We start from the raw sequence: 12,037 nt of genomic DNA on the forward strand, positions 1-12,037 counted from the left end.
TTTGTTTTTCTCCAAAAGTTGTTTATTGAACTTTTCTTAATGTTATTCAAAAAAAGATTCAAATTTTAGATAAAAAGAAAAACCCTGGTGTAAAATCCAAACTAAACATCTGATCCATGGACATGCTCCAGTACACGCAAGATGAAGGGCTCCACTGGGCTCTTGCAGCATGATGCTCCCTGGCCAACCTGAACCAGGGCACCTCCCTCCACTCCAGAACCAACACAGGGAAGATATGCATACACAACCCCCTGCTGGTGCCTGACCCGCTCAGTGGGCTCCTTACTACCATGGCACTACAGCTGCAGGAGCCCAGGGGGCAGAAAGAACTCTTCCCCCTGCCCTCCAGCAGGTATCTTTCCATTTGCTCCAATACCACCAGGGAGTTAGCAGCCTACACAGCTGGAAAGGATTTCTGGGCTCATAGATTTAGGCACAAAAAGATTTCTTTTCCTTCAGTGAGGAGCGCATGCATAACTTGAGGCATCCACCCACTTCACTCCACTGGGGCTCATCACAGCTCTCCTCTCCTCCACTCAGCAACAAATACCAACTTAAAGGGGGAAAGAAATCCAATGGCTTTAACTGAATGTGACCACGACATAGCACATTGGGTTGCCAGCCAGGCCTTGGGGACGGATGGGTGGGTCAGAGAAGCCTTAGCTCTCCTGGAAGAGGCTGTTGAAGAAAATAAGCCAAGTGAGCATTCAGTGATTATTGGGGACTATACACAGATGGCATTTGCCTTAGCAATGGGCAGGTTTGCCTTTGAGACATCACACACTTGCTTAATAGATTTCCCGGCAAGAGCTCTTAACACAAGCCACACGTGGTTAGTAACTAGTGGATCTGCTAAGTGGGCTCCCATGGAGCAGCCCATTAGGGAACCAGATGCCTTTAGGTCATGCTGGGTGTGACCAAGCCCTGAAGCATTATCATGAGGCGGCGGGCAGCCTTGCCCAAGCTGTTGTGGGGCTCTGCCTGTAGGAACTGGAAGAGCTTCTGCCGCACCTGGCTCATGACAGAGCCCATGTGGTCTCGAGTGATGGGGTCACTGTGATCCAGGTGCATCACTGCCTCCTCCAGGTAACTGAATGGAAAGAAGAGAAAGCTCAGGGTTATAAATGGGTTCACCAGCCAGTCCCAGCTCCAGCCTGGGGCATGTGCAGACACTTCCCTCCATTTAGCTTTTCCCAGCTCAGCTAGTTCAGACTTTGGAAAATGCTCCCTGTATAGTGCAGAACTGCAGCCCCAAGCCCATTGCTTGGGAACCTGGCTGCTCAGACCAAGCTAGAGAAGTCACATGCAACAACTCCCTAGGGTTGTGTGAGGGTTGCACTTTCACATTCCTCATCTACAAGTGGTATAATGAGGGGTCCTATGAGATTCATATCAGAAGTGTGGATTTATTGGGTGCTAGGGCCAGGGCACAATGTCACCTACCAAATACAAGCTGCAGTAGGGAAAGCAGGGTGAAAGCAAATACTGAACAAGAAATAGGCTGAAATGACCCATTTCAAGTGTGTGACCAAACATGGTAAGGAATTGGAGAGCAGCTGAAAATGAGCTCTCAGAGCCAGCATGTGGCTACAGAAGGAATCAGGAGATAGCCCTCTCCAGGCTAACCTCAAATCTCTCCACTTCAGGCCGTGGTGTGCTTTGACATTCTACAATCATGCAGTCAGCCCTTTTCTGCTCCTGAATCTCTCTCTGCTTTCATTTTTAAAAGCTATGGCTTGGCTGACATGACAGTTCTACTGTTGGTTTAGGAGCACTGGGGATGGGGCAAAAGGAATCGCACCACTGAAGTACACAGGTTGTAAGCAGAACCCTAACCTAAATCCAGATAAGCTGAGGGGAAAACTCCTATGGCCAATACAGCTCATTCTGCTGGGGTAACTGGTTTTAGCTATACTGACAGAAGGACTTGCTAGTGTAACAGCATCCACATGAAGAGGTCTCCTGGCCTAGTTCTTTCAGCAACCCCTTTAATATCCAAACAAGACCCAAGTCTCCAACTATGGCCTTACACTCACTCTGTAATAGGAATGTTGTATCTTCACTTCACGCAGAAGTGTGTTCTTGGGTTGGCTAACTCATCAAAAAACTTGGGTTTCAACAGATTAGCAGCCAAAGTGCATCTCCAAACTCTTCTATGGGCTTGGACTCAAGCTGCCTTTTCATTTCTGCCATTATAACTTGTGTTAGGCAACCTGAGCTCACACTTTGTGCACTTGCAATGCCCTGACAGCCTGCAAGTAGATTAATGCAGCAGATCACATTTCAGACCAACCATTTCAGCCAAGTGGGGTATAGACTCTGAAACTGAAATACGTCAACTTTAAGTGTCAGTAGTGATACGTATGTCACTGCCTACTGATTTAATAGAAAGTCACCAGCTACTGTGCTTATTCCACAATTTCAACCATCACCTACCAGCACTCCTGCTTGCCCAACTTCATTTCCCTTTGTTGCTGAATACTGTGCTGGCAGTGTGCTGCAGAATTTTGGGATGGAATTAAGTTGCATTCAGTGTCGCACCAAGTAGCATTACACTACCTGGATGAAGCTAGAATCAGACTTCACATTTTAAACCTCTCTGAATTACCACAGAAACCAGATGCCTTGTCACAGAAATTGCAGCCCCCAGGCTAAGTCCACCTGAACATGGGTGATCAGAACTTGCACCACTGGTGCTCAGAATATCTCCTCTTTGTATACGGTATATGCCACATAAGCAACCAACTCGGCATCTTGCCCCAATGGTGATGGTAGCTAACACAAATCCTACAGTTAATGGTCGCACTGGACAGCTCAGTGAAAGCTTCAGCTCAACACTACTTAGGACATTCCCTGAGGTCAATGTGTTTAGCATCTAGGAACATGCCTGAAGTCATAAGAACACAAGAAGTGCCCTGCTGGGTCAGATCGATCGCCCATCTAGTTCAGTATCCCATCTCCAACAGTGGCCAACATGGATGCTAGAGGAAGAGTCAAACTAAATAGATTTAGCGTGATCTATCCCTACCTTTCCTGACATCCACCATTATTGGTTTAGAGATGCCAGAGGAAACATCTCCAAGTGTTCTGTTCAACCGCTATTAATAGAACTATCATCCATGACTGTCTGTATGTTTTTGAACCTGGCTATGCTATCTGCCTCCACCATCTCCTGTGGCAATGAATTCCACAAGTTAACTATGCGTTGCATAAAAAAGAAGTATTCTCTCTTGTTAGTTTTAAATCCGTCTCCTACTAATTTCAGTGGGTGCCCCTTAGTTCTAGTATTCTGGGATTTGGTGAACAACAGTTCCCTGTTCACTTGGTCCACACCCTTCATGATTTTCTAGACTTCTAATCATACCACTCCCTCAGCCTTCTTTCTAAGCTGAAGAGTCCTAGCCTTTTTTAGTCTCTCCTAGTACAGCTACTGCTTCATATTACTGATCATTTTAGTTGCCTTTCTGCATCTTTTCTAGTTCTACTACATCCTTTTTGAGATGCAGAGACCAGAACTGCACATACATTCACAATGTGGCTGCACCATGGATTTATATAATGGCATGATATTCCCCATTTTGTTTTCAATTCTCTTCTTAATGATGCTCAGCATTTTACTAGCTTTGTAGTTGCCACTACATATTGAGCTGATGTTTTTAGAGAACATGCTCAATATACAGAGACCTGGAAAGGAGATCTAGGATCACACCCACCTCAGTTTCAGTTCAGTCCGGGTACCCAAATCTGAGGAGAGCTGCTGAATGAGAGAGAGGAGGACAGGTTGGGACAGTGGACATGGATGCTGCCCGAAAACTTGCTGTGGATCTACAGTCTCACAAACATACAGGACCAGATTCAGATCAGCAGCAGTGAGAGCCTAACAAGAAAAATATGAGTCAGAGATGAGTGGGATGGAGAGGGGTATGAGGAACCCTATAATGGCAATGACAAAGCCCTGTATGCCTAGGTAGAACTGAATGGTGTTCCCACCCTCTCCTGTCTGGAGACCCCCTGCTCATTCAGACCTCAAGGCACATATTTAGTTCCAGGAGAGCACACTTTCTCATCAGAAAACCCAACACAGCCAACTTAGCTGCATCTGCTTAGGAGATCCAGCTCTAAAACAGCTGGTTGGGACCATGGACCATACTGCATGAGGTAATGGTGTAGAGTAACTGCTATGCCATGGCAGCCAGCCCTGCACTCAGGCACACAACACATATGGGTTACATTTGTTCAAAGACATCTATGAGATTGAACAAACCAGGGCTTGGTGCTGGCCAGATGCAGGGTAGGAAACAGGATGGAGCCAAGATCCCACCAGTGGTCAAAAGATAATGCATTCCACACATAGTAGGGTTGAATGCATGAGTCTTTAGCACCCCCCATCTTCACCCCCTGCCAATGACAGTTTGCCACAGCCCTCAGCAAAATCTGTCAGCAGTGGTAAGGACAGAATACTTGGTACTAAGGGCACCAGCCTTGTCAAAGCGTTTTGCCACTAGCAGTTTGCTGCCCTTGGTGTCAAGTGGTGCACAGCAGCAGGTGCCTGCCCCATTGCACTGCCGTGGCTGGAGCACAAGGATCACTTTGGAATGACTCTGTCTCCGAGTCATTCCAAGTGGCAGAGGAAGGGGGAAGGAGGGGAAGGGAGTCTTTCCCCATTTCATCCCTCAGGCAGAATAAGAGGGGATCCCTTGGCTCTTTCAGAAGGATCAGCCCCATAAGGCAGCCCATGTACCTGCTGGAAAGCTTGGTTGAGGTGGCCCTGTTGCAGCAGCTGCAGGATGTGAGCCTGCTGAGACTGGAAGTCCAGGTGAGCAGAGGGGATGGGCGTGCCCGCTGCTGAGCGCATTGCCTGCATGATGCTTGAGGTGACAGCTGCTTGCTGCTCCTTCATGGCCAGGCTCACCTCCCCCTTGATGACCCGCTGCACCTGAGTCAGAATGGACTCCTGCATGCTAGAAAGAGAGTGAGCCCTGAGAACAGCATTAGAGATTTCACTGCTTATGCTTACACCTGACAAACCTGGGATTCAGATCTTAAGAGGGATGCTTTGTACTTCAGCACAAGCACCAGAGGGCTCATACAAACTGCTTGGAGGCCCAAGTACAAATAAAGAGTACCAGGGAAGGGTGCACACAGCCCCCTGGGGCTCTGTAGAGCCCTTGTGGTGTGCAGTCCTTAAAATACTTGCTCCACTGCACATGCTAAAGTCGCTCAGATTCCTGGGAGAGAGATGAGTGGGGGAGAGGACCGAGTAATAGGATGGGCAACCTTTCCAGGACCCTGTTCTTCCTCATAGCTCTCAGCTATGTTAAGTCTCTAGAGTCTCTGGTGCCAGCGCAAAGCTGCAGGGATCTCTGCTAATCCCACAGCAGCAGCAGCAGCTTTCCACAAGTGTCAGCTCCCACTCCCGGGTGCCACCTGGAAGACGAGAGGGGAGCTGCATTTGCATTCCACTGGTTGGCCTCTTTGTTGAAGCGGTCAGGGTCCCCTGTAGATGCAAATCTATACTCTTATTGCCTGGAAACACAAGGGGCCACACTGTGCTACAGACAGTAAGACAGTGGATTCAGTCTATTTGCCAGCAGCTCAGGCATGTCTGTAACATGTGCAGCTGCATCCTGTAGCTGGGATTCAAGGCATGAGTTGCTGCAGACCTAAGAATCCAAACCCTTCTCACAGTGTGTCTGAAGACATAAGTCAGGTGGAGGCTCCTAGCAGTGCCTCAGAATCCTTTTGCCAAAACAGAGATAGGCAATCCAGGCTCCGGGGTCTCTCCCCAACTCAAGCCTGGTTGAGCTTTGCTTCACAGAGTACACAGAGCTTACACTCTAGGGCCCAAGACTCTAGTTTGAATGAAGGCTCAGCTGCAAGTTATGCTGATAAGCAGTCCTCTATGCGCAGCTACACATGCCTGCATGAAGCTCTTGTTGACTGGTTCTGCATACTGCAAATGAAAGGTTCAAGAGCTACCCCCTGGGGTAGGCCTGTTTCTACAGGAGAGCTAACAAAGGTCTCTGTTGCACACCTTGCCTGGCCTCACCAGCACCTGCACTCCTCAGTGATGCCCATTTCAGCAGGTGCCCAACGTTACACCCAGATGCCAACTTACTTGCCCACGATGATATGCAGCTGATGCTGCACTTCAGCATGGACACTGGCCGTGATGGTGGAAGCCAGCTGCTCTGTGGTGCTCTGGAAGGTGGTGATCAGCTGTCGGAGCTGGCTCAGCAGGGGGTCCCGTGCCTCCTGTTCTCGCACCTTTTTGTTCTTCATGTGGGTCTCCAGCTGTTGGATATCTGCAACCATCAGACAGACAGGTGCTTGGGGACACGTGCTAGCTTAGGTGCTCTTGGGGAAGCAGAGCCGTTGGCAGCTCTGCTGCCTAACCACACAGCATGCTCTAGTAGGGGTTATGGGGGTGTCCCAAAGCCCAGCCTTTGGGCCACACAGCAGACCAATCTGTGAACACTTCCATGCACTCCCCCAGGCCCCCATCAGTGGTATAGAACACAGTGACTGAGCAGCCAACCCAAAATGTTCTGTAGCAACAAGTCTTTGCATGGGCTGCTCAGCTGGGGCCAAAGACACAGGGCAAGGGGAGCACACATGTCTTTGTGGTACACTAGTGTGAGCTACAGTACTTCATTGGCAACAGGGCCAGGAGCGGGTATATCTGAAAAAGCCAAGAGAGGAAAAAGCTGCAGAATTCAAAGGGGAAACTTTAACAAAGGCAAGGAGAAAGCAGGCTGTGTGTAGGATGATCAACCCTGAAGACCCCATAAAAGGAAGGGAGGGGGGCACCACCAGCCTGGGTAAGACAAGGTGAACACGAGCACCAGTTCCTTTACACATTGCCGCACAAGACAGAAATAGGGAGGTGCTGTAATAATGGCTGGTGCAGACTCAGGCAGAGTCCAGCACTGCACATGAGCCAGGACTGGGTAACATCTTGCTTGTTAGCATATCCAGGAATTAAACCCCAGGCTTTAGCTCACCAGAGGGATGCAGAAGTGAAAGGAGCTCCTTCCAAGTGCTGTGCCTCCCAGCCAGTATGGGACAGGAGAGGGAAGAAGTTTGCCTTCTGTCCCCTGCCTATATCAGGGCAAATATATGATGCTTCAGGACAGTGACAGCCCTACTGCCACACTAGGGAAGCGTGATGATACAGCAGGGCTGTTATCAACTGGGAGACTACAGCTGAGGAACTAGAGCCATGCCTATAGGTCAGACTGGGAGCCAGGAGCACCACAGACTCATCTCAGCTCTTGCACCAGCCTGAATTTGGTCATACAAACTGCTTTGCATGACCAAAGTGAGAAATGAGGATTAAACCTCCCCTCCCTTGCAGATGGCTGCCATTGTGGTGCTCTGTACTGGGACTGTGGGTTTGTTGTTAACGATGACAGACAGCCAGGCTAGGGAGGGAAGGTTAAGAAATGACTCACATTCCTGTGTGCCCTGCTTGAACGTGTCATTGATCTGCTGGAACATGGACTGGCAGCTCTTCTCAAATGCAGGCAGCACGATGCTCTGGAACGCCTCCCTGTAGGCTGACTGGATGGGTCCCTGCAGGGCATCCGCAGCTGCCCTCGCAATGGTATCTGTAAGGTTCTTGAAAACACACATGCAAGAGGCCCCAGAGTTTAGCATTTTTCTACTATCTAAGAAAAGATGGGGGGAGGCATTTTACCTGCCCTGCAACCCAAAAACAGCACAGACAAGGACTGCCCAGCACCAATCAGAAGTATTTTTCTTCCAAACAGTTAACACCCTTTTCCAGTTGATGTGCAGTTAACACTACACTTTGGTGGCTGAGGGAACCCCAATTAGTACATCCTAGAAAACAAAGATTTCCCAGTGTTTTAATTCAAATGCAAAAAAGGAGATGCCAAACCTAGATTCCTCACCCCTTCAGCCATTAGATCCTGCAGAGGTAATTAAGGCATCTCCAGACTATAAACAATGGAGAAGAGCTGAATACAAGAAATGAAAAAGGAAGGAAGAGGAAGTGCTGTGCAGAAAATCAGTGCAGAAGGCATAGTGATCTGGAAGCTGCAATTCCACAAAAATATATTCACAGTAAAAGAAGAAAAGCCAAAGAAGGGAAATTCAATGCATCTGGAGGACAGTGAGAGCACAGGCAATAAGCAAAAAAAAAATCTGAAATACCCTTCAGAATCCACTCAGTGTGAATTCTCTTGGTCATGAGGAAAGGCTGAAAGAACTAGGGTTATTTAGTCTGGAGAAAAGAAGGCTGAGTGGGGGGATTTGATAAAAGTCTTCATATACCTGAAGGACAATTACAGAGAGGGTAGAGATGGGCTTCTCTCTGTGGCTGCAGAGGATATGACTTGGAGCAATGACCTCAAGCTGCAGCAGGGGAAATTTAGGTTGAAGATTAGGAGGAACTTCCTGACTACAAGGATGGTCAAGCACAGGAACAGACTACCTAGGAAAATTGTGGAATCTCTATCTTTGGAAGTTTTCAAGAGCAGGCTAGAGACACTTAGCTGAGATGAGTCTATACAGTCTGTGTCAGTGAAGAGGCAGAAAAGGATCTTGGAGTCATTATTGATGCCAAAATGAACATGGGCTGGCAGTGTGGGGAAGCGGTCAGGAAGGCCAACCGTACCTTGTCATGCATCCACAGGTGCATCTCAAGCAGGTCCAAGGAGGTGATGCTCCCCCTCTACGCGACACTGGTCAGGCCGCAGCTGGAGTACTGTGTCCAGTTCTGGGCACCACACTTCAGGAGGGATGTGGACAACATGGAGAGGGTCCAGAGGAGGGCTACTCGCATGATCAGGGGGCAGCAGGGCAGGCCCTACGAGAGGCTAAGGGACCTGAACCTGTTCAGCGTCCACAAGAGAAGGCCGAGGGGGTGATCTAGTGGCCGTTTACAAACTAGTCAGGGGGGACAAGCAGGCATTGGGGGAGTCCCTGTTCCCCCAAGCACTACCAGGAGTGACAAGAAATGATGGTCACAAGCTGGCAGAGGGTAGATTTAGGCTAGATATCAGGAGGCGCTGCTTCACTGTCAAGGCAGCTAGGATCTGGAACCAACTTCCAAGGGAAGTGGTGCTGGCTCCTACCCTGGGGAGTTATAAAAGGAGGCTGGATGAACACCTTGCCGGGGTCATTTGACCCCAGTACTCCTTCCTGCCATGGCAGGGGGTCAGACTTGATGATCTGCTCAGGTCTCTTCCGACCCTACCAACTATGAAATTATTTCCATAACCATTTTTATAAGTCTGATGGATATACAACTATAGAGCAACAACATGATTCCAAGCACCAAGACCACCACTTATAGCTAGACTAAAGCTTAACAGTAATGTCTGGAATGATTCTGTCTTGAGCAGGGGGCTGGATTAGATGACCTCATGGAGGTCCCTTTCCAGCTCTACTTTCCTTGGAACCTATGAAAAAAAGGACTGAGCAATCATTAGCCACAGCTCTGCAGGAGCTCAGGGGATCGGAAGGAAATGGCACTATGCTGAATCCAATGGGAGCTCCAGGGGACCAGGCTACTTCCCTGTAGACCATTAACATTACATTTGTAGAGACTCAGTGGAAGAGGCTGAAAACAGTGAGGAAAGAGGGATTATATGAAAAGGACCTGAATTAAAAAAGCAGATAGGAAGTAAAGATAAACTTGGAAAAAAGAATTTAAACCATCTTTGGAAAAGTGCGTACTCCACATGCATATACACACATATATTCTACATAGGACAGTAAGACCTCCCCAGCTTTAAAGCTATAATCACCTGCCTGTTCAGGCCAGTAAAGACCAGAAGGGAAAAGGCAGAGCAATAGGAGGGGAAAGCCCAAGCAGAGATATTGCTAAAGCTTCAAATCATGCCTTTTTCTGCAAGTGTTGGGAGAAAACCAGCTCAACACTGTTACCCTGCTAAATACTGAGAAAGAGCACTCTCTCAGGAACAGACAGTAAGCTGGCTTTCTACCTACTGACCATGCAACAGCTAGGGTGCTTCTTGGGGAGCTTGCAGAAATGTTGGCTTTGGAGTGAGCCGAGGGAGGAGCAGACTGCTTTGTGCTGGGTTTGCTAAGGAGGTGCAGATCCTGGGACACAGTCCAGAGAACTTCATCCATTCCTTTGTACCCCTCTGGTGAACTAAAGTCTGGGGTTTAACTTCCCAGTATGCCAACAAGTAAGACGTTACCTAACCCCTGCTCATGTGCAGTGCCAGACTCTGCCCATGTCTACACCTGGCCTGAAACTTAGCATGGGGAGACTAAGTGGACTTTCAGAACAGAATAATAGAAAAATAGGGCTGGAAGAGACCTCAGAAAGTTGCCTTGAGAAATCTCAAGGCAGAATCATCCCTGTACAAACCATTCCAGACAAGTGCTCATCTAACTGACTCTCTAAAAACTCTGAGGATGGAAATCACCTAAATATTTTGTAGCATCTGTTGCAATGCTTAAATCACTCCCCTAGTTTTAAAGTCCTTTGTAAACTTAAAATTCCCCTTGCTGCAATTTAAGAGTTACTCTTTGTCCTGTCCCCTATGGCTACAGAGACTAGTCTGTCATCATTCTCTTTATAATCACTCTGAAGGTGTTTGGAGACTTGTTAAATCCCCCCTCATTTCTCTTCTCTAAACTAAATCCTGGGTTTTCCCATCTTTCCTCCTAAGTCACGTTTCTTAAAAACTTTTACTAATTTTCAGTGCTCTCCACTGGGATCTAACCTGTCCATGCCTTTAAAGCGTGGTGCCCCAAATAGAATGACGACTGTCTTGTACATTTAAATATGCATACCCATACTGGAGGAAAATGCTTGTCAAAAAGTCCCTCTGAAAAGGTGTTCCCATAAAAGAAGCTCTTGCTCTCCACCAGCATAGGAGGTGCAACAGAAGACAAGAAAAGGTTGCAAGGTGGAATAGAGAGAGAGCAGGGGTCTAACCAGATTTCCTATGGTACCAAAAAGTGGCTCTGTCTACACTAGCAGCTAAACCATTTTCAGCCTCCACTGAAGAGTGAGGATGCTGCCAGTCAATCAGTAATGGATCATTACTCTGAAAGGTCAATGCTGGACAGCTTGGAGATGGCTGCATTCTGGTCCTTACCTTTGATTTCACCAGCTTAGTGACATTCTCCTTCAATGTGCCCTCAACAGCTGTGAGTTTGGTTGCAATGGTGTTACTCAGCTGTCCAGTGACAGGGTCCATGCTTTTGGAAATACCTGAGTACAACATGAAGGAGAAAGTGATGCAGATGTAGCTTAAGAGCCAGAAAAGCATTCCCCTTTCCCTAAGAAACAGAAGACCAGTGGGATGCCAAGGCACTCAGGAATGGTATGGTCATGATACTTTTCAGATGTATTTCAACAAAGTCTACAACCCATTCTGCACTGGCTGAATATCAGGAAAGTTCACACTCATTAACTGCTCACAGAGAAAGGCTGCACACAGCATGTAAATGCCAGTCTGTGTTCCCTACAGAGAGTTTCCCACAACTAATTTTTCCAGGGTCTTTGCATCTTTACACTTCTTCAGATACCTATGCAGAGACCCGGAGAAATAAGCAACAGTAGGCAGCTGTAAGGGCTAAATGTAGCGCATCCAAAATCCTGCCTCTTGCAGTGCTGATCCTCCCATTAGGGCAGCTTTTTGTATTTCAACTCCATGCTAAGCCAACCAACCATACAGGAAGAATGGTACAAACCTGCCCCAAAGCCCTGGGCATCAGCACTTACACTGGGGCACTGTCTTCTTCATCTCTTCACGAATGGTCCTCTCCAGGCGATTACAGACAGCGGTAGACATGGACTGAGAGAGCTGTTGGGACAGGTGATCCTGTAACTGCTCGTTCCGCTGCTGCCATTCAGTCAGAGCTCGGTCTAGCCTCCTCTCTGATCATACATTAAGGAACACAAGCACCAGGAGATTTCTCCTCTTCTCCCAACACTCACCTAATAGACATCTCCAGCACTCCTGTGGACTTCAAAAAGCCTAATTTACTTCTCTGGTATCAGCATTCTAGGACACATCTTGCTTCAGCT

General features: G+C 47.9%; 1 protein-coding gene across 3 annotated transcripts in view; it reads right to left on the reverse strand.

The window, feature by feature from the left end:
- The window catches only part of EDC4 (enhancer of mRNA decapping 4), a 65,062-nt gene continuing 53,025 nt past the window's right edge, over positions 1-12,037 (reverse strand). For 2 of the 3 annotated variants that reach the window (XM_059713629.1, XM_059713628.1), the window contains 7 exons: positions 11,732-11,887; positions 11,103-11,218; positions 7,455-7,620; positions 6,119-6,305; positions 4,742-4,979; positions 3,714-3,877; positions 1-1,090 (listed from right to left, as the gene is read on the reverse strand). In XM_059713629.1, the coding sequence (XP_059569612.1) occupies positions 898-1,090; positions 3,714-3,877; positions 4,742-4,979; positions 6,119-6,305; positions 7,455-7,620; positions 11,103-11,218; positions 11,732-11,887 (1,220 nt within the window). In that variant the 3' untranslated portion in view covers positions 1-897. The remainder of the gene's footprint in view (positions 1,091-3,713; positions 3,878-4,741; positions 4,980-6,118; positions 6,306-7,454; positions 7,621-11,102; positions 11,219-11,731; positions 11,888-12,037) is intronic. The other variant, XM_014599273.3, reaches the window with a different exon arrangement.

Source organism: Alligator mississippiensis, chromosome 10, assembly GCF_030867095.1.
Source record: "Alligator mississippiensis isolate rAllMis1 chromosome 10, rAllMis1, whole genome shotgun sequence".
NCBI lineage: Eukaryota > Metazoa > Chordata > Crocodylia > Alligatoridae > Alligator > Alligator mississippiensis.